Source organism: Oncorhynchus nerka, linkage group LG3, assembly GCF_034236695.1.
Source record: "Oncorhynchus nerka isolate Pitt River linkage group LG3, Oner_Uvic_2.0, whole genome shotgun sequence".
In the NCBI taxonomy this organism is placed as follows: Eukaryota; Metazoa; Chordata; class Actinopteri; order Salmoniformes; family Salmonidae; genus Oncorhynchus; species Oncorhynchus nerka.
This window is the reverse complement of record NC_088398.1, coordinates 47,973,819-47,994,254: the sequence shown is the minus strand read 5'-3', so window position 1 is coordinate 47,994,254 and position 20,436 is coordinate 47,973,819. Positions and strand designations below refer to the sequence as shown.

The window sequence follows — 20,436 nt, the reverse complement described above, 5'->3', positions numbered from 1 at the left end:
CCTTACAGCTGCTCGATCATCCTATTTTTCCAACTTAATTGAGGAAAATAAGAACAATCCGAAAAAATTAAATTGATACTGTCGCAAAGCTAACTAAAAAGCAGCATTCCCCAAGTGAGGATGGCTTTCACTTCAGCAGTAATAAATTCATGAACTTCTTTGAGGAAAAGATCATGATTATTAGAAATCAAATTACGGACTCCTCTATAAATCTAGGTATTCCTTCAAAGCTCAGTTGTCCTGAGTCTGCACAACTCCACCAGGACCTAGGATCAAGAGAGATACTCAAGTGTTTTAGTACTATATCTCTTGACACAATGATGAAAATAATCATGGCCTCTAAACCTTCAAGCTGCATACTGGACCCTATTCCAACTAAACTACTGAAAGAGCTGCTTCTTGTGCTTTGCCCTCCTCTGTTGAACATAATAAACGGCTCTCTATCCACCGGATGTGTACCAAACTCACTAAAAGTGGCAGTAATAAAGCCTCTCTTGAAAAAGCCAAATCTTGACCCAGAAAATATAAAAAACTATCGGCCTATATCGAATCTTCCATTCCTCTCAAAAAAAATTGAAAAGGCTGTTGCGTAGCAACTCACTGCCTTCCTGAAGACAAACAATGTATACGAAATGCTTCAGTCTGGTTTTAGTCCCCATCATAGCACTGAGACTGCACTTGTGAAGGTGGTAAATTACCTTTTAATGGCATGAGACCGAGGCTCTGCATCTGTCCTCGTGCTCCTAGACCTTAGTGCTGCTTTTGATACCATCGATCACCACATTCTTTTAGAGAGATTGGAAACCCAAATTGGTCTACATGGACAAGTTCTGACCTGGTTTAGATCTTATCTGCCGGAAAGATATCAGTTTGTCTCTGTGAATGGCTTGTCCTCTGACAAATCAACTGTAAATTTCGGTGTTCCTCAAGGTTCCGTTTTAGGATCACTATTGTTTTCACTATATATTTTACCTCTTGGGGATGTCATTCGAAAACATAATGTTAACTTTCACTGCTATGCGGATGACACACAGCTGTACATTTCAATGAAATATGGTGAAGCCCCAAAATTGCCCTCGCTAGAAGCCTGTGTTTCAGACATAAGGAAGTGGATGGCTGCAAACTTTCTACTTTTAAACTCGGACAAAACAGAGATGCTTGTTCTAGGTCCCAAGAAACAAAGAGATCTTCTGTTGAATCTGACAATTAATCTTAATGGTTGTACAGTCGTCTCAAATAAAACTGTGAAGGACCTCGGCGTTACACTGGACCCTGATCTCTCTTTTGACGAACATATCAAGACTGTTTCAAGGACAGCTTTTTTCCATCTACGTAACATTGCAAAAATCAGAAACTTTCTGTTCAAAAATGATGCAGAAAAAATAATCCATGCTTTTGTTACTTTTAGGTTAGACTACTGCAATGCTCTACTTTCTGGCTACCCGGATAAAGCACTAGATAAACTTCAGTTAGTGCTAAATACGGCTAATAGAATCCTGACTAGAACCAAAACATTTGATCATATTACTCCAGTGCAAGCCTCCCTACACTGGCTTCCTGTAACGGTTTTCTTCTATCTCCTCCTCGGAAGAGGAGGTGTAGCAAGGATCGGACCAAAATGCAGCGTGGCTATTGCAATCCATGTTTATTTAATAATAAAGAAACACGAACTTTACAAAAAAAACAATAAACGTAATGAGAAAACCGAAACAGCCTAAACTGGTGCAAACTAACAACGAGGACACTAAGGACAATCACCCACAATACAACCAAAGAATATGGCTGCCTAAATATGGTTCCCAATCAGATAACCACCTGCCTCTGATTGAGAACCACTCCAGACAGCCATAGACTTTCCTAGAACACCCTACTAAGCTACAATCCCACTAACATACACACCAAAACACCCAGACAAAACACACCACAATACAAAAACTCCATGCCACACCCTGGCCTGACCCAATACATGAAGAAAAACACAAAATACTTAGACCAGGGCGTGACACTTCCTGTCAAGGCAAGGGCTGATTTCAAGGTTTTACTACTAAGCTACAAAGCATTACATGGGCTTGCTCCTACCTATCTCTCTGATTTGGTCTTGCCGTACATACCTACACGTACGCTACGGTCACAAGACACAGGCCTCCTAATTGTCCCTAGAATTTCTAAGCAAACAGCTGGAGGCAGGGCTTTCTCCTATAGAGCTCCATTTTTATGGAATGGTCTGCCTACCCATGTGAGAGATGCAAACTTGGTCTCAACCTATAAGTCTTTACTGAAGACTCATCTCTTCAGTGGGTCATATGATTGAGTGTAGTCTGGCCTAGGAGTGTGAAGGTGAACGGAAAGGCTCTGGAGCAACGAACCGCCCTTGCTGTCTCTGCCTGGCCGGTTCCCCTCTTTCCACTGAGATTCTCTGCCTCTAACCCTATTACAGGGGCTGAGTCACTGGCTTCACTTGAGTGGGTTGAGTCACTGATGTGATCTTCCTGTCTGGGTTGGCGCCCCCCCCCCCCCCTTGGGTTGTGCCGTGGTGGAGATCTTTGTAGGCTATACTCTGCCTTTTCTCAGGATGGTAAATTGGTGGTTGAAGATATCCCTCTAGTGGTGTGGGGGCTGTGCTTTGGGTGGGGTTATATCCTTCCTGTTTGGCTCTGTCCGGGGTTATCATCGGATGGGGCCACAGTGTCTCCTGACCCCTCCTGTCTCAGCCTCCAGTATTTATGCTGCAGTAGTTTATGTTTCGGGGGCCTAGGGTCAGTTTGTTATATCTGGAGTTCTTCTCCTGTCTTATCCGGTATCCTGTGTGAATTTAAGTATGCTCTCTCTAATTCTCTCTTTCTCTCTTTCTTTCTCTCTCTAGAAGGACCTGAGCCCTAGGACCATGCCTCAGGACTACCTGGCATGATGATTCCTTGCTGTCCCCAGACCACCTGGCCATGCTGCTGCTCCAGTTTCAACTGTTCTGCCTGCGGCTATGGAATCCTGACCTGTTCACCGGACGTGCTACCTGAACTATTATTTGACCATGCTGGTAATTTATGAACATTTGAACATCTTGGCCATGTTCTGTTACAATCTCCACCCGGGCCACCCCTCATAGCCTGGTTCCTCTCTAGGTTTCTTCCTAGGTTTTGGCCTTTCTAGTTTTTCCAATGTGCTTCAACACCTGCATTTCTTGCTGTTTGGGGTTTTAGGCTGGGTTTCTGTACACACTTTGAGATATCAGCTGATGTATGAAGGGCTATATAAATAAATAGGATTTGATTTGATTTGATAAACGCATGGACACAATTTATTTGTCTCGTTGTGCAGGTTGAAGGAAGTTGCTAACTAGCATTAGCGCAATGACTGGAAGTCTATGGTAAATGCTAGCATGCTAGTAGATACCATAGACTTATAGTCATTGCACTAGAGCTAGTTAGCATTGGCACGCAAAACTACTAACTTCCTTCCTACTGGATGCAGAGACATACTTTTTTATCCATGGGTTCATCTAACTATTGGGAAGTAGACAAAGGGCTCCATTGCCAATATCCCGAAGTATCCCTTCAAGCCTGGGTTAAAAGATGCTTAAAATTATTAAAAAACAAAAAGGCGATTGTGATTCTGTTGAATTGTGTTTGGTAAGTAAAGATAGACATGTTTTAATAGGTAGTGGTAATAAAAATTTGTAGGCAGCTTAATTTACCCCAGTAAGTTGTGCCAAGAGACCACTTTTTTTGGACAGGCTATGTTTTCAAAACTGTAATGTTTACATTAATTCTGATTATTTCCGGGATACACAACATCTTGAAATATACAGTGCATTCAGAATGTTTTCAGACCCCTTTTCCTTTTCCACGTTTTGTTTCGTTACAGCCTTTTTCTAAAATTGATTAAATGAATTGTTTTCCTCATCAATCTACACACAATACCCCATAATGACAAAGTGAAAACATTTTTTTTTTTGCAAATGTATTAAAAATTAAAACAGAAATACCTTATTTACATAAGTATTCAGACCCTTTGCATCTTGTTTCTATTGATCATCCTTGAGATGTTTCTTCAACTTGATTGAATCCACCTGTGGTAAATTCAAGTGATTGAACATGACTTGGAAAGGTGCACACCTGTCTATATAAGGTCCCACAGTTTACAGTGCATGTCAAAACAAAAACCAAGCCATGAGGTTGAAGGAACTGTCCGTAGAGCTCAGAGACATGATTGTGTCGAGGCACAGATCTGGGGAAGGGTACCAAAAAATATCTGCAGCATTGAAGGTCCCCAAGAACACAATGGCCTCCATCATTCTTAAATGTAAGAAATTTGGAACCACCAAGACTCTTCCTAGAGCTGGTTGCATTGCCAAACAGAGCAATGGGGGTAAATGGCCTTGGTCAGGGAGGTGACCAAGAGGATGGTCACTCTGACAGAACTTCAGAGTTCCTTTGTGGAGATGGGAGAAAACTTCCAGAAGTACAACCATCTCTGCAGCACTCCACCTTTATGGTAGAGTGGCCAGACGGAAGCCACTCCTCAGTAAAAGGCCTATGACAGCCCGCTTGGAGCTTACCAAAAGGCCCCTAAATTACTCTCAAACCATGAGAAACAAGATTATCTGGTCTGATGGAACCACGATTTAACTATTTGGCCTGAATGCCAAGCGTCACATCTGGAGGAAACCTGTCACCCTCCCTACGGTGAAGCATGGTTGTGGCAGCATAATGCTCTGGGGATATTTTTCAGCAGCAGGGACTGGGAGACTAGTCAGGTTTGAGGGGATGAAAACCAGCTCCAGAGCGCTCAGGACCTCAGACTGGGGCAAAGGTTCACCTTCCAACAGGACAATGACCCTAAGCACAACAAAGTACTGAGTAAAGGGTCTGAATACTTATGTAAATTTGATATTTCAGTTTGTGTGTAGATTGATGAGAGAAAAAAAGATTTCATCCATTTTAGAATAAGTCTGTAATGTAACAAAATTTGGAAAATGTCAAGGGGTCTGAATACTTTCCGAGTGCACTGAATGTAGATATCTTTGTTAGAAATTATACTATATTTCCCTTGACAGAGTAATGCTGAATATAAACCTAAACTTACCCAACTTTCCCCTTTAAGTCATGCATTCTGGTGCATTCCTGCATTTCCTTTACTAATAAATACCAGTTGAAGGCTTTAATGAGACTCAAACCAGTATGCTATTGGAGGAACAGGTTTATTAATCCTGGGTGTGATCCATGTGTTTGAAGCCTGTGCCCGAATAAAAAAAAAACAAGCTACCAACTCAAACTTAAATAAACCTTGTTAAGTAGCCTCCCATTTTGTCTAAGAGGTACAGAACTTAACATTGCTGTGCTTAAAAATAGTATGGATAATATATCTGTCAGATATACAGTACTTAAAAAATATTGTCAGTAACAACAACAGAGAACCGTGTTATCTGCTGCAGCTAAAAAAACGGCAGGACAATAACAGATAGTGAGTGAGGTTGTTTGCATGTCCACAAAAACTCAGCCAGTCAACTATGTAGTTTCTCCTTCAGACCAAATCTATCTATAAAGACATCTTGCCACGGAGTCTATTGCCCTTCACCGGTGACTGTCACCCAGGAATGCACCGTGGCCACATAAACAAACACACATAATAAATGAATCCCATAGGAACAGCTGCATGATAGGCCTCTCCACTACCATGGTCAGAATTCTGTGGCAAGGACAGGCAACCATGTTCCTCAGCTCCCACAGTCTGAATAGCACTTTGTCTGAATTTTTATTCTTCTGCACGAGCAAAACTATCATTACCACTGGACTGCTGCTGAAATTAGAGGCAGGCTGACTGGCTGGCTAGCTCACTGTAAAGCAGAGGGCAGAGCTAGGTTGGCCTGCCTGCAGCGTTATGGCAACAGGAGTTTAACAAAAGATGAAATGTTGGAAAAGTACAATTTGACGAAGGCACACACAAACACACTCCCTCGTTTATGCTACAACTCTCACGGTTGTGTTTAATACAGTCATTTCCCACCGCCCTTTGATGTTCTGTAATGATAGCTTACAGCGAGTTTATGAATGTGTGGTTGGTTACAGGTAACAGGTAATGGGCCTGTACAGGTAATAGAGAAGCCAGACTTGAAAAGCAGGTCACCCTTGGAACGTCGCAAAGTTTACCACGTCCACAAATACTCAGCCTTTTTTTTCTCTTCCTTTACTATTTGTTTGGTTGTTAGGGAAGTGATTTACATGGCCCTAGGGCAGAATGTATCCTCTCCCAATGATAGAGACATGGCAGATACTCCATACATATACCTACAGCACCTCTCAATCATGGCCCACAGTAGTAGATCATGAGTGTACATGTGTAAGATCTTAATTTGAGCCACTTTTCTACATCAGGAAATGTTAATTATTATGTGGATTATAATTCATGGACATCTTTGTAGGGGTTGATACATTTTTCTTCCTGGAAAATAAAGTCTGAACATTTTACAAGGGAAATTATGAACTTCAGAAGCAGTTTTAAACCTCAAATGTATAAATGTTCTACATTGCAGGAAAGTTCTCCTGCAACAGGATGATCAAATTTAGATCCTACATCTGTTTGAGATTATGCTGAGGATGTTGAGCAATGTTTGTTCATCTTTTGTTTGTGAAAGGCAATGGTAGCTTACTTTCACTGATGGACAGGGAGGAGAATGGAGTTCCCTGCATACTTCGGGCACAGGATGGGAACATGGTGACAGATGCTTGCTATGAGGAAGTGTCACAGGGTTTTCTAGATAAACATGCTGTTTACAGAGGGCCACAGGGAGTGCTGGGAGTGTGAAACGCTGTCTCTGGGTGCCACACGCACGGCTTCTGACTGTCACTGAGGTGTGGTGATGTGTGGGAATATGGGCTGTGTTCTTTGGTCTATATGCTCTACAACATACAGACAGCCACCAGGGCTCTGCATGGGGCTAAATTGAACTTTTTTTTTATCAATCTCTCTCACTCTCCAGGCTTTTGTCATTAAATAAGTGAGGCTTGCACCAACTTGATGCTTGAAACCGTGCTGCAAATGTCAGCCCATCATTGTCAGACATAAATGTATTGACATTAAATTAGTAGGTTATTACTTTATTATTACCATGATATTGTACAATTAAACCACTATTACTTTTCTTTCACTAATGCAGGCACGGATCCATCCAAAATATCTGTAAGAACTCTACCAGCTAAGCTATGGTTCCCCCTAGTCAGATGTGTCACCCATGATGATGTTGAGTTGGCGCACCTGCATACAGTACTCTGTAAAGATGTTACTGTGAATTTGACAGAAGCTTACAGTCAGCTCAATGGAAAGTAAAAATCTATATTTCACATTACAGTACACCGACTGTAATATAAATATGGTATCAATGCAAGTACTGTGTAATGACACAGTAAAATACCGTAAAATTGTGTATATGCTCCTAAAAACCAGTGAGATGGGAGAGGCGGGATTTGCAGCACATCAAGCATCACAAATAGAACCAAATTATATTTTAGTGCATGTTAGAGGATAAGCATTGGCCTACATGGTTATATTATTTGTGCATGTCATATCGAAAGTTGTTATAACTCTGTAGTTACTAAAATGATTGAATAACATTACCTGCAAATGTAAATGTTTAACTGATTCTAAATGAAAATGAATGTGTTTATGATCGATTTAATGCACGCGACCAACGTAGGGAGTTCTTTGCGCTGTTTCTACTGCTCTCCGGTATCCACTTCTATTCTGGTCCACCTTAAAAGTGCTCCGACTGTCCGTGTATGATTTCCTGACAACGCCCCATGCCAAAAACGATAGGCCAATTTTACCTGCTGTAAAAGAGCAGCTCCGAAGCTGTTCAAAGGGTTGGGTTGGGCTACGGCAAAATCTACCCCTTTAGAATAAGTATTTTATTGTTTGTTTGGGGGTCTGGAGAGACTGGACTTCTCACGGAAAAAGAACAGGATCACGCACATGTTAGGCTATTCATTCAGGGGAATTTTCCTAAAATTGCTTAATCCCCCAAACACTTCTGGATTTTCACCGCGCGTCTAACACGGTCGACTTTGACCGCCTGGGTCGGTCTACGTCGCGTTGAGTTGCGGGAGATCTGCGTTACAAAGAGACCTCTCTATTTTTACATGTTTTTTTTTTCATTTCACCTTTATTTAACTAGGCAAGTCAGTTAAGAACAAATTATCTTTGAAGGGATTCACGTTATTTTGTTGGTGTTTTTGAAAACTTTATAGCCGATTTACAGCAGAAGCGTCACCATGTTGAGTAACGCTGGAGTCTATGCTGTCAAAAAGCGGAAGAAGCCCGTTCAGAAAACGTAAGGATGTCATTTAAACCTGTTTGACCAGACAATAAATGTTTTGGGAAGTTCGATTTAGGTCTAGCATGAGCTAGATAGTCTACAGAATCGTGCATGGTTCTAACATTTGCAACATGTCTTTTCCCGACCATATATACCAAATATATTGACATTTTATAATGCAATTTCTCACGAATATGCTAATGCAAATACAATGTGTGCATTGCATACATTATAATGTCAAGTGAGTTATTTAACTCTCGTTCGATGTAATTTCAGTAACAGCCAATTCAATGGCGTATTCAATAGCCAGGTGAGATATAATTAATATGTTTAAGCTTTACATTGGCTATTTATCCATGCAGCTAAATATAATCATTTACTTCGTGCTTTTGGATTATTTTCTTCATAAATGGTTATTAGTGTTGGTCTATTGCAAATTTTCGACTCTTTCTTCTGGGGTAACTGGCTTTCTTTCTACACAGACAGTGGATAAAGTCTCACGTTTACGCACGCAAAGCTTGTAATAGTGCATGTGTGTTGTGTTGATGTGTTGCTGTAAATGTATGCCTGACCAGAAGTTCTTGAGCCTCCATTTAGTTTTCACCGGGTCACCTTAAGAATCTCTCATCGTGTATAGTTTTGGTCTGGCATGGAAATAGTACTCTTGCATTAATCACAATCAAGTTTGAGAGTCGGCTGCGCTCTCACGCGATGCTTAAAGGAGGGCGGGGTGCGCGGGATGATCGCTGGCCTGAAGTATGTTATTGTAATCTGATATACGGTTTCTTCTCATTATGCGAAAACACTTCTGCGTCTTTTCTACTTTTTTCGTTTAAGCATATTTTTTTGACACGCACTGTTATTACACAACCCAGTTACAAAAGACACGTATGTTTTATAATGCCGTATTTCGCGACTAAGTAAGATTTACTAATAGCTTGGCTGGAAAAAACAAAACTTTTCCTTCATGGAAAACTTAAGCGATGCAATATGTTTGTACTTTTCCTCTGTTTCCACTTTTTTTTTAAATGATTCCAATAAAGTATTGAGAATGTTTCACGTGCATGAATAATTAATAACACCTAGATAAGTTTGCTTACTATAATATATCCTAAAAATAAAATGTTAAAACGTTGATTTAACCAGGTTAATATTAGTTCATTACCATCTTCATGCTGTTATTTTCATGCATTCTAAATGCATTTTCTTTAGGCATGACATGTTGGATTTGTCAAAACAACCAGACAAAATTGATGGAATGTGTTACAGCTATATGTGCATGTGTGCTTGTGGGCATGTGTCTGTTGAACGTCTATGTTCTCAATGTTAGTGAAATCATATACAGTTTTTTCAAATAGACCTTTCCCAGTATAAATCCCACATCAAAAATAAGTAACTTTAGACATGTGCCTGTGCAGACGTATGTCTCTGTCTTTGTGAAGATGTGGGGCTGTTCAGAGAGGCCTAAGGTTTCCTGGACAGCCATCTGGGTTTTGCAGCACAAAGGCACCATGAGACTGACTGTAAAAAAAAAACTGTGGTCACTGCATAGTAGCATTCCAAAAGGGTTCTGTCCATCTGAATCTCTCATTTCTGTGTCAATTTTTTCTCTCGCCTTTGCTCATAGGCCTACGGCATGCGTTCATATGTTTCTGCCCTTGTGTTTTCAGTAAGTTAAAGCATTCTACAAGTGGTTATATGCCTAATCATGTTAGACCAAATATGTGCATAACAGTAAAGATATCCAATATTATATTTTTAGTAACTGTAACTATTCTTTCAATATACATGACAGATTGTTCTGTTAGGCCTCTAAATGTACAGTTGAAAAGTACATGGACAACTTACACATTAGTACTATTGTAATTGCATAGTTAAGTTGCCTACCTGATGTAAAGTGTTTAACATATACAATATATCTGAGACATTTCTACATCAGGTTGTGATTACTCCCAGAGCCCACTGTGTGACAATATGACTTAATTATTTCCTTAAGGTCATTAAAGTCTTTGTGGGAAAGATTGTGGGAAGGTGTGTGTTGTGTGTGTGTGTGTGTGTGTGTTTGCATGGTAGCTTAAGTAGGATGTGTGTGTTTGTATCCGTTTGTGAGTGTGAGAGAGTTACGGATGATTAAGATAAAATGTATTATTGAATGTTCAATTTTGTGGCAGAACACACTGTTCATAAGTAGATTTCCAATGATTTGTATGGTGTTACAGTTGTTAATCTGTTTCAGAACACGACAAAAAGCTTATTATGAGAGTGCTTACCATGTTCTGCTGGTGTCAACATTATTGTTGGCCAACAGCGAGGTAGGGGGATTAGTATGTCTCTACTAGCTAACAATGGGGGAAAGGTAGGTGTGTGTGTGTGTGTGTGTACACACAGTCTAGCTGATAGAGGTGAGGCAGAAAGCCAAAACCAATCTTATGCACAACAGCATAGTGGCTTATTGTTCTATGGTTGTCTCATATCTACAGGGAGGCCTCCACAACAGCCTCAACTGTATACATCAAGTCACTGTTCTCAGCTGAACTTAGGACACAACAAAAATTCACTAGGACCAGTTCGTTCTAACTGCAGCCTACATGTCAGACCAAAGACATATTTTAACAAACGTTTAGATTAATAATGTACCTGAGTGTGCTACTGTTGTTTATGTGGAGAAAAACCCCCACTCTATGTTCAACCTTAAATAATGCTTAATAACGCTACACGGTCTCTTTTATGTTGCCCCGCCTGATCTGAGGAATGGGTTTTAGTTCGAGACAAGAGACAGTTTCTTTGAACAGAGTAACAAGGATGGTAATACCATCGTGATACCAGCCTTTATAGCCAGGCTTTCTTTTTCGTATAGGCAGCAGCCCTCAGTCTTTCTAGTGGTAGGGATCAGCTGATCAGACTGCAGCTCCCTGGGGGTTCGTGGAGAGGGGGACTCACTCAGTTTCCTTGCCAGGAGAGATGCCCTCCTGGCTGGCTACAGGACAACTTGAAGCGGGGTGTCCATACGTTACGGTGCTGTGGAGCTTAGGTGGAAGGAATGTTCAGAGCACCTCAGGAACAGATAAATGGAAGGAAGACGTCGGCGAGTGGATATTGTGAAATAAAGTAGCTCTCTGTGTGTGTAGCCTTTCCTTCAGTGTTTCTGTAGTGTAGTAAGCTGTCCTTCATCAGAGTGTTTCAGTGTTGTTTATGCTAAATGTCATGTGCTGTTTGAGTGAGTGTCCACTCCAGTCCACCATGTCGCTGAATAAGTCCATGGTTTCAAAGTTGTTAGATCTGATTGCATGATTGTAGTTGTGGGTACATCCTACACATTTTTGGATGTATTCTCGGCCTGTTCAAAATACTTTCATGATCCCCAAACCACCCACTTTGAGCAGACAAAAGCATGCCGATTGCATTACAACGTACTCTGTGCAACATGAATCCCTTTGAATCGGAGTGAAGGGTCTTTGGGTTCAGCCATGTCTTTTTGCACTTTAAATAGACTATCCATGAGAGAGGAAGAGAGAGAGATGAGGTAAACCTAGTTTGCTCTAACTCTAACAATGACTGCCCTGATGTCTGTGTCTGGAGTCCCATGATGCACTGCAACCGAAGGTGGAAAAAAATGGGTCTGAATACTGGCATTTGACTCCGCAGGCGTTTTTGAAAAGTGAGGTCAGTCTTGCTCTATTTCTGGTTAGTTATTGCTTGGGTCTAAGGCCGGGAATTGAATTATGGCTGTATTCCCTGCAGGTAATTCAATAGGGAAGAGGGGGAAAAAACTATACCTATGATCATCGGCGGTTTCTGTAATGGGAAAGTCACACAAAGTATGGGAGAAACAGCTCTGTGAGGAAGGTGGAACCCTTGAATTTGGGAGAAGGGGAGATGTGTGGTTGTTGAACCTGACCAGCAGCTGTTATCTCCTGCTGTTCACTAGCCTACACTAGTTTGGGTTGGGTCTTGTGATGAGTTGGACTGTTGTATTGAAATGGATTAAAACCTTATATAGTCCACTTATCATGGTTTTTCTCCAGTTGGTGTGAATATGCTTTTTGTCCCCTGAGGATTCATTGTCTTACTGTTACAGTATGTGTTACAGGCACTGTTTGAACAAAGCCCTTGAGATAAATAGCAGCTGCCACTCCTCCAACCCTTAACCCACATTTGAAAACGTTTAATGGTGTACTGAAGTCGTCCACTTTTGCTCCAGCAGGTGTGAGGGAAGTTGTAGCCTCCTGACTCCCATGGTTTGGGTTTAGGGTATGTGTCATCTCCCTCCCTCCCTCTCTTCCAGTCCCAGCATGCTTGGCTTGAGCCTGAGCATGTGTGTCTGATTTGCAATTAATGACATGTGTGGTGGTCAACAATGGTGGTCCCAAGACTTCATCACACAGTTGCTCCTGAAGTGAAATAGAACATGAGCTCAACAAAACAAACAAAGACCATGACTAGCCTCTGATGTAGCCATAAACACTTGGTTTTGACACAGTGGAAATTAGAAGAAAAAAAATCTAATTTAAGGCCTCAAGGTTGCATTGGAATTATTAAATAGATGTGAACGTTTGTAGAGATGAATAACTCTCCATCTTTGTTCATTGTAATTTTTTCCACTATTCCACTACAGGCTTTTTTTTGCATTGCAGGACGTTTAATATTGGATAAACTGTAGAGAGGAGTGATATTTGTATAGTGCATCCCAGCAGCTGCACTGTAGGGTGTTCAACGCTTTTCTACTTAAAGCAGGCCATCCCTCTGGCCTCAGGCGCTGCGATTGTCTGGTCTGACTCCTATCGCAGTAGGCTAATGATGCATGATGACTCACATTATAAAACAGTGTGCTTCACTATGTTTATTTGCCACGTTTATGAGTTGCATCGTCTTTCCTGCTTTCGGGCAAGAGTGGCGTACCACATTGCTCAGTGGGTTTCAATACTGTGTGCGGCGCACCACTATTGCTCACTGGGTTTCGATACTGTTCATGTTTTTATTAGTGTGTCATACACCAGTGATGGGAAGTTTGGCTGTTTTTACCGACTTTTCAACTCATTCAGTCAAAAAAACATGAATTTGTTTATTTGATTCAGTAATGCCTAGAGCACGCAGGACCCACTACCGGCGAACGATGGACTAAAAACGTGAAAGAATCATGACGGGGGGCTTATTGGAGCTGTCGTTTGTGACTGAGAATTCTGAAAGTGTGCTTCAAACTATGTACAGTTGTGATTGCTAGGCATACAAATAAGATTATTTCTTGATACCTTTGAAACAAGTTCTAATTGCGGCCGCAAACGGACTAGATTGTGAACGATTCTTGACGTAATGCCATTGCTTGACTGTGCGAGGGAGATTAGCACAACAAACTCCAGAAGCCCCCCCCAAATGATTAGTTCGTTCACAAGTTCAAGTGTTGAGCAGAGGCAGCCTATGTATGTTTGGGTAGAAAGCTGTGTCCATCAATAACAAACAATAATCAATTAATTGCATTAGTTTTTGCACCATGTAATCAGTTATGAATTCTATATATGCCTTTTCCTTCTCTATGCGGCCTGCAGCATGAACTATTTTCTGTGTGCACGTGATAGACAGTTGTTGGTAGGAGCCGCTGAGCTGGGGGAGCTCGTATTAATCCTGCTGTAGGACTCATTACGGCCAGCAGCAGGTCACATGAACAACTAAAATGAAAGAGTCGCATGCAAAAAGAAATTGAAGTTGTTCAAAAAATAACAAATTGTTTACGAACTCTACCTCCCTATCGTACCCCAAACTCAGAAAATGCTATGCCCTGGCAGGGCCTGCAGCCAAGGATGATTGAAGTGAGTCGGTCTTGGTTCATTTAGTTTTTAAAGTTCCTGTTCCCCTCTGCTTATGAAAGTGTTACGAAATGTTTCCGTTGTTAAATGATTCATGCTTCGTATTTCATCACAGGAAGCTGTTTTAGTGGATGTCACTCTTGCCAAGCATTTAAAGCTTATGACATTTAGCTATAATAACATGTGTCATTGACAGTGTGATGTGTACACTGGCCATTATGAAGTACAGTGTATTTTACAACAAACTAACCACAACGATAATGTCTCTTTGCCCCTCAGCAAGAAAACCCCTGCTCCAGAAGTGGTCAAGTCGAACCCTTCCAAACGCCACCGGGATCGGCTGAACGGGGAGCTGGACAGGCTGACGGGCCTTCTACCATTCCCTGAGGATGTGTGCTCTCGCCTGGACAAGCTCTCCGTGCTCCGCCTCAGCGTTGGGTACCTGAAGGTCAAGAGCTTCTTCAAAGGTGAGTGTCAGCTCAAGTGCCAGTCAAGTACCAAATTAATCAAACAAACATTGCTTGACTTGGGCCGTAGCTGTCCGGAACGCCATACCGGCACTTCACATTTTTGGGGAACCGTGTACCAGCTCCTCTATAGAAGCAAAGTAGCCTATCGCTGGCCCAGATTCACACACCGAGGCAAAAAAGGTTGATCAAAGCGGAATGAAGGCGGGATCTTCATTGAATAGCAAAGGAGAGTAGGCATTCATTTCCTGATTCCGCTTTGTTCAAGTTTATTTTCAGCTAGTCTGTGAATCTGTGAGTGACAGTAGGCTGTTTGAGATTGAACCAGATTGAAAATGTGCCAGCCTGAATGACATGAGGCGCTGTACCAAGTTGTCAAGTTATGGTTTTTAAGGTCATCAAAGGTCATGGAAATTAGTTGAATAATTGTTGTTCATGTAATTCATGAAGGCACACTTTTAAATATGATCAATCAATAAAAAATTAAACAACATATCAGCCATTATAGGAATGACCCTTCAGTTGTCTGTGGTGGTTCTGCATGTGTGCCAGTGCGAGTAGGCCATTGCCCATTTTATTTGTCACATACACATGTTTAGCAGATGTTATTGCGGGTTTAACGAAATGCTTGTATTTATTTAAGATCGACAGCAGCAGGTATAAAATAATGACAGACTAACTTGATCACCAATTCAAAACATAACTTGTAGCAGTTATGTCGCTAGTTAACTATAGCTAACTAAGCATTCATTTTGTTGTTGCCTTTCCACTGGCACGGTAGAGCCTAAATAAACCTGTACCATTGGAAAGCTGGGATTCCCCTCTATTAAACAGTAGCCATGTAAGTGAATTGACAAATAACTTGCTGTGCATAGATCTCCCCCGAAACATGAATATTTGAGCTTTATATATTAACATGCCGAGTTAGATATCGTGCTTGAAGTAGTCTACCTTGTCCATTTGATCCGTGATTTATTGAATGAGGGAATCATTTTACAAAGACAAAAGTTTTTGGTTGTAATGTTGAAAAAGCCAAGCCTGCACACCCAGGAGCTCTCCATATGGAGGGTTGACCAGATGTTGACAACATGTGACTAACAGTGCAGTTCCACAGTTGAAGTTGGAAGCTTACATACACCTTAGCCAAATACATTTAAACTCAGTTTTTCACAATTCCTGATATTTTATCCTCGTAAGCATTCCCTGTCTGATTTCAGTTAGGATCACTACTTTGTTTTAAGAATGTGAAATGTCAGAATAATAGTAGAGAGAATGATTTATTTCAGCTTTTATTTCTTTCATCACATGCCCAGTGGGTCAGAAGTTTACATACACTCAATTAGTATTTGGTAGCATTGCCTTTAAATTGTTTAACTTGGGTCAAGCATTTCGGGTAGCCTTCCACAAGCTTCCCACAATAAGTTGGGTGAATTTTTGCCCATTCCTCCTGACAGAGCTGGTGTAACTGAGTCAGGTTTGTAGGCCTCCTTGCTTGCACACGCTTTTTCAGTTCTGCCCACACATTTTCTGTAGGATTGAGGTCAGGGCTTTGTGATGGCCACTCCAATACCTTGACTTTGTTGTCCTTAAGCCATTTTGCCACAACTTTGGAAGAATGCTTGGGGTCATTGTCCATTTGGAAGACCCATTTGTGACCAAGCTTTAACTTCCTGACATGTCTTGAGATGTTGCTTCAATATATCCACATCATTTTCTTTCCTCATGATGCCATCTATTTTGTGAAGTGCATCTGTCCCTCCTGCAGCAAAGCACCCCCACAACATGATTCTGCCACCCCCGTGCTTCACGGTTGGGATGGTGTTCTTCAGCTTGAAAGCCTCCCCCTTTTTCCTCCAAACATAACGATGGTCATTATGGCCAAACAGTTATATTTTTGTTTCCTCAGACCAGAGGACATTTCTCCAAAAGGTACGGTCTTTGTCCCCATGTGCAATTGCAAACCGTAGTCTGGCTTTTTTATGGCGGTTTTGGAGCAGTGGCTTCTTTCTTGCTGAGTGGCCTTTCAGATTATGTCGATATAGGGCTCGATTTACTGTGGATATAGATACTTTTGTACCTGTTTCCTCCAGCATCTTCACAAGGTTCTTTGCTGTTGTTCTGGGATTGATTTGCACTTTTCGCACCAAAGTACGTTCATCTCTAGGAAACGGAACGTGTCCCCTTTCTGAGTGGTATGACGGCTGCGTGGTCCCATGGTGTTTATACTTGCGTACCATTGTTTGTACAGATGAACGTGGTACCTTAAGGCATTTGGACATTTCTCACAAGGATGAACCAGACTTGTGGAGGTTTACAATTTATTTTCTGAGGTCTTGGCCGATTTCTTTTGATTTTCCCTTTATTTTAAGCAAAGAGACGCTGAGTTTGAAGGTAGGCCTTGAAGTACATCCACAGGTACACCTCCAAATGACTCAAATGATGTCAATTAAGCTTCTAAAGCCATGATATAATTTTTAGGTATTTTCCAAGCTGTTAAAAGGCACAGTCTACTTAGTGTATGTAAACTTCTGACCTACTGGAATTGTGATACAGTGAATTATAAGTGAAATAATCTGTCTGTAAACAATTGTTGGAAAGATTACTTGTGTCATGCACACAGTAGATGTCATAACCGACTTGCCAAAACTATAGTTTGTTAACACGAATTGTGTGGTGGTTGAAAAAACGAGTTTCAATGATTCCAACCTAAGTGTATGTAAACTTCTGACTTCAACTGTATGTGGGGGGCTAAGTGCCTTGATCAAGGGCACAACAGCAGGAGGTGGTAGGTCTACATGGGATCAGACACAGCAGCTTTGTAGTGTCAATAAGACTTACTTTTTCATGTAGGTTATAATAATAGACATGAAATGTTGTTAAGTCATGGAGAAGTCGTGGAAAATATGTAAACTGTTTACAGTGAATAATCAGAGATCTCTATAGCATAATGTAACGTGTGAATGTCGGTTAGCATCATCTAATGGTCTCACTTGGATAAAGACAGCTCCTGCATTTCTTCCATCCCAAGTCAAGCACTGTAAACAGACAATTAAGAACTTATATGTCATTAAAGATCAGTGCAGCCTCCGTATTACAAAGTAGTTAAGGACAGAGTGAATAAATGGTGTTGTGTACATTCTGTCAGTGTGAAAATAACCCAAGGAGAATACAAAGATGCCGTAAGAAACCCAAGACTCTTGTGGAGGAAAAGCTAGAGGAAACGTTGTGTGGTTGACTGCAGAGCATCAGCTGACCCAGGACATAACAACATGACAACAATTGAACTAGAATCTCCATACACAGCAGTACTAGGCCTTCCTTTGGCTCCCAGAATCACAACAATCTTACTATGGCACGATAGGCCCTGATTCCAGCTAATTTCCCTGAACAAGGGCCATTTGTAAACACATCTGAAAGCGCTATCTTGTATTTCCTTGTTCCGTGACTATTTTTATGTACTGTTGAAAGTCTGCACTCCCCTAGTGGGTTGGCAGCAGGACAGCCTCAGAGCGCGGACATGAATAAATCAAGATGTTGTTGCATCTGTAGAAATGTGCCCAGGCCTGCCCCTGTCACTCTGTTTGTCTAACCTGGGTCACCTAAATATTTGAAGCCTTTGGGGCCATTTTTACTTTCGACGCAGACACAACAAACGTGTCGCCAATAATGCACTTGGTAGACAACATAACGGGATGTTTTTGTTATCATGCTGTATAGTTTCAATACCATACATCAGTGAATCTCTCTGTTACGTCATGGCTATAATAGGGAACGTGGCTATAAAAATACTTACATAAACAGGCAATGGCTAACGTAATTCCTGAGACGGAAAAAAAAATAACGACATAAGTTATAGCTCAATACTCCAATCAGCATCTGTCTTGAGCCAGTACTGTATCTCGGAAAAGGAACCATGTCATCGTGGTCCATCTCTTGGAATTTCAGATCATCAAATCTTTAACTCTTTTTACCTTGTGTTGTTGTGGTGATGATAATCGGAAGGAAAGAGTCCTGAAACAGACAGGTATGTTTCACTGCTCTCGGCACATTGGCGAGAGAAAGCTACTTAAGAGTGCATGGCATGCTAGGAATCTGATAGAAGGGAACGAGCACATCCTCAACAGTCGTTACGTTACCCCCCTTCCCCAGAGGAATCACATCCCCCAAATCACACAACATATTAATTATACAATAAAAAATGTAATGGATACTACTTAAAACATCACAGGCTGCCACTTAATCATATCGAAAAATTGAGTGTTGAGCACAGCAGAGGTGGAATTTACATAAGTGTTGGGCCACTGGCCCATATTACCTAACAATGATTGACTGGGATCGGGACAGTCACATACCAAATGTTTGCTTCTACATCATGCAGAGCAATGTCCAGTGACTCATAAGATGCCTAATCATTCAAAAACCAAACTCCAACAACCTCAACATGGCAGCCATTGAGGGTTAACAGACATCAAAGCCAGAGCGTTGGCAGAGGAATTGCTGAGTCAGTTACTTTGGCGCCTCTGGCACAGCCACCATATCCTCTCAGTCTCCATGTCTTCTTACACTCTCAACCCTGGCCAGAACCATAACCCTGGCCATTGGTGAGCGTCGATGGGCAGTTTCAGCTTTAGAAAACCAATGACTTCTTTCTTCACATTCTCAGTGAATCCTCAATAACTCAGCCCTCAACCTCTACCGCCATAGGCGCCAACATGAGGTCCTGTAGTGGGCTAGGCATTGACAAGCTCACATCCCATAGATTTATGAGCTGTTAGAACTAGTTATTTAAAGTGTATCCCTCTCTTTCACACTCTATTTAGCTCTGGAAAGTCCCTGGTCTGTGTACAGTGCAAGACTTGCTGATTTAAAGAATGGATCGGTTTGAAAGTGTTGAAAGACGAATCACAGCTCTGCTCATCTCAAACCAGAGGTGATGACGTTCCTAAAGAGAGTTGACTCATCCTCATATGTCATTGCGCCCTCTCACCCTTTTCTCTCCCACACGAGATATGATTTATATTCCCTGTCATAGAGAAGTTCTTATGTCACCTTTGCGTGGGGTAAGCGTGTGACCCGGTGATTCATAAACTGTGTTACATTCATGTTTAATTACACAGGTGAGCTATGAAGGCCTGAAGGATGATTCTGGTCTGCGCTGTTAAAGTGGATAAAGAGGAGAATGATAAAGGTGTCTGTGAGGGAGGCAATTCTCTCTCTCTCTCTCTCTCTCTCTCTCTCTCTCTCTCTCTCAATTTAAGATATTTATTGGCATGGCAAACATATGTTAACATTGCCAAAGCAAGTGAAGTAGATAATTAACAAAAGTGAAATAAACAATAAAAATAAACAGTAAACATTATACACACAGAAATTCCAAAATAATAAAGACATTTGAAATGTCATATTATATCTATATACAGTGTTGTAGCAATGTGCAAATAGTTCAAGTACAAAAGGGGAAAATAAATAAACATAAATATGGGTTGTATTTTACAATGGTGTTTGTTCTTCACTGGTTGCCCTTTTTTTGTGGCAACAGGTCACAAATCTTGCTGCTGTGATGCACACTGTGGTATTTCACCCAGTAGATATGGGAGTTTATCAAAATTGGATTTGTTTTCAAATACTTTGTGGATCTGTGTAATCTCTCTCTCTCTCAGTTGTGTTGTTCCTCTGGCATTTTGTTGGCACCTCTAAATCACGCAGACAGATGGTAGTGAGTAGAAAAGCTGCCCTGACTTTTTTTAGATACTTGTAGGAGGTATTTTTAATACACAATGGATGATAGCTATACATGCTTCATACACAGTTGGTTTGTTGAGTGTCTACACTTCTTTGATGCTCAATGCCTAAGTGGCTC

General features: G+C 41.2%; 1 protein-coding gene across 1 annotated transcript in view; it reads left to right on the top strand.

Moving 5' to 3' along the window:
• The first annotated feature begins 7,809 nt into the window (after positions 1–7,809).
• Positions 7,810–20,436, top strand: part of LOC115116332 (aryl hydrocarbon receptor-like) — a 50,025-nt gene continuing 37,398 nt past the window's right edge. Inside the window, exons 1-2 of the mRNA XM_065013005.1 lie at positions 7,810–8,323; positions 14,389–14,576. Coding sequence (XP_064869077.1) covers positions 8,265–8,323; positions 14,389–14,576 — 247 coding nt within the window. The 5' untranslated portion in view covers positions 7,810–8,264. The remainder of the gene's footprint in view (positions 8,324–14,388; positions 14,577–20,436) is intronic.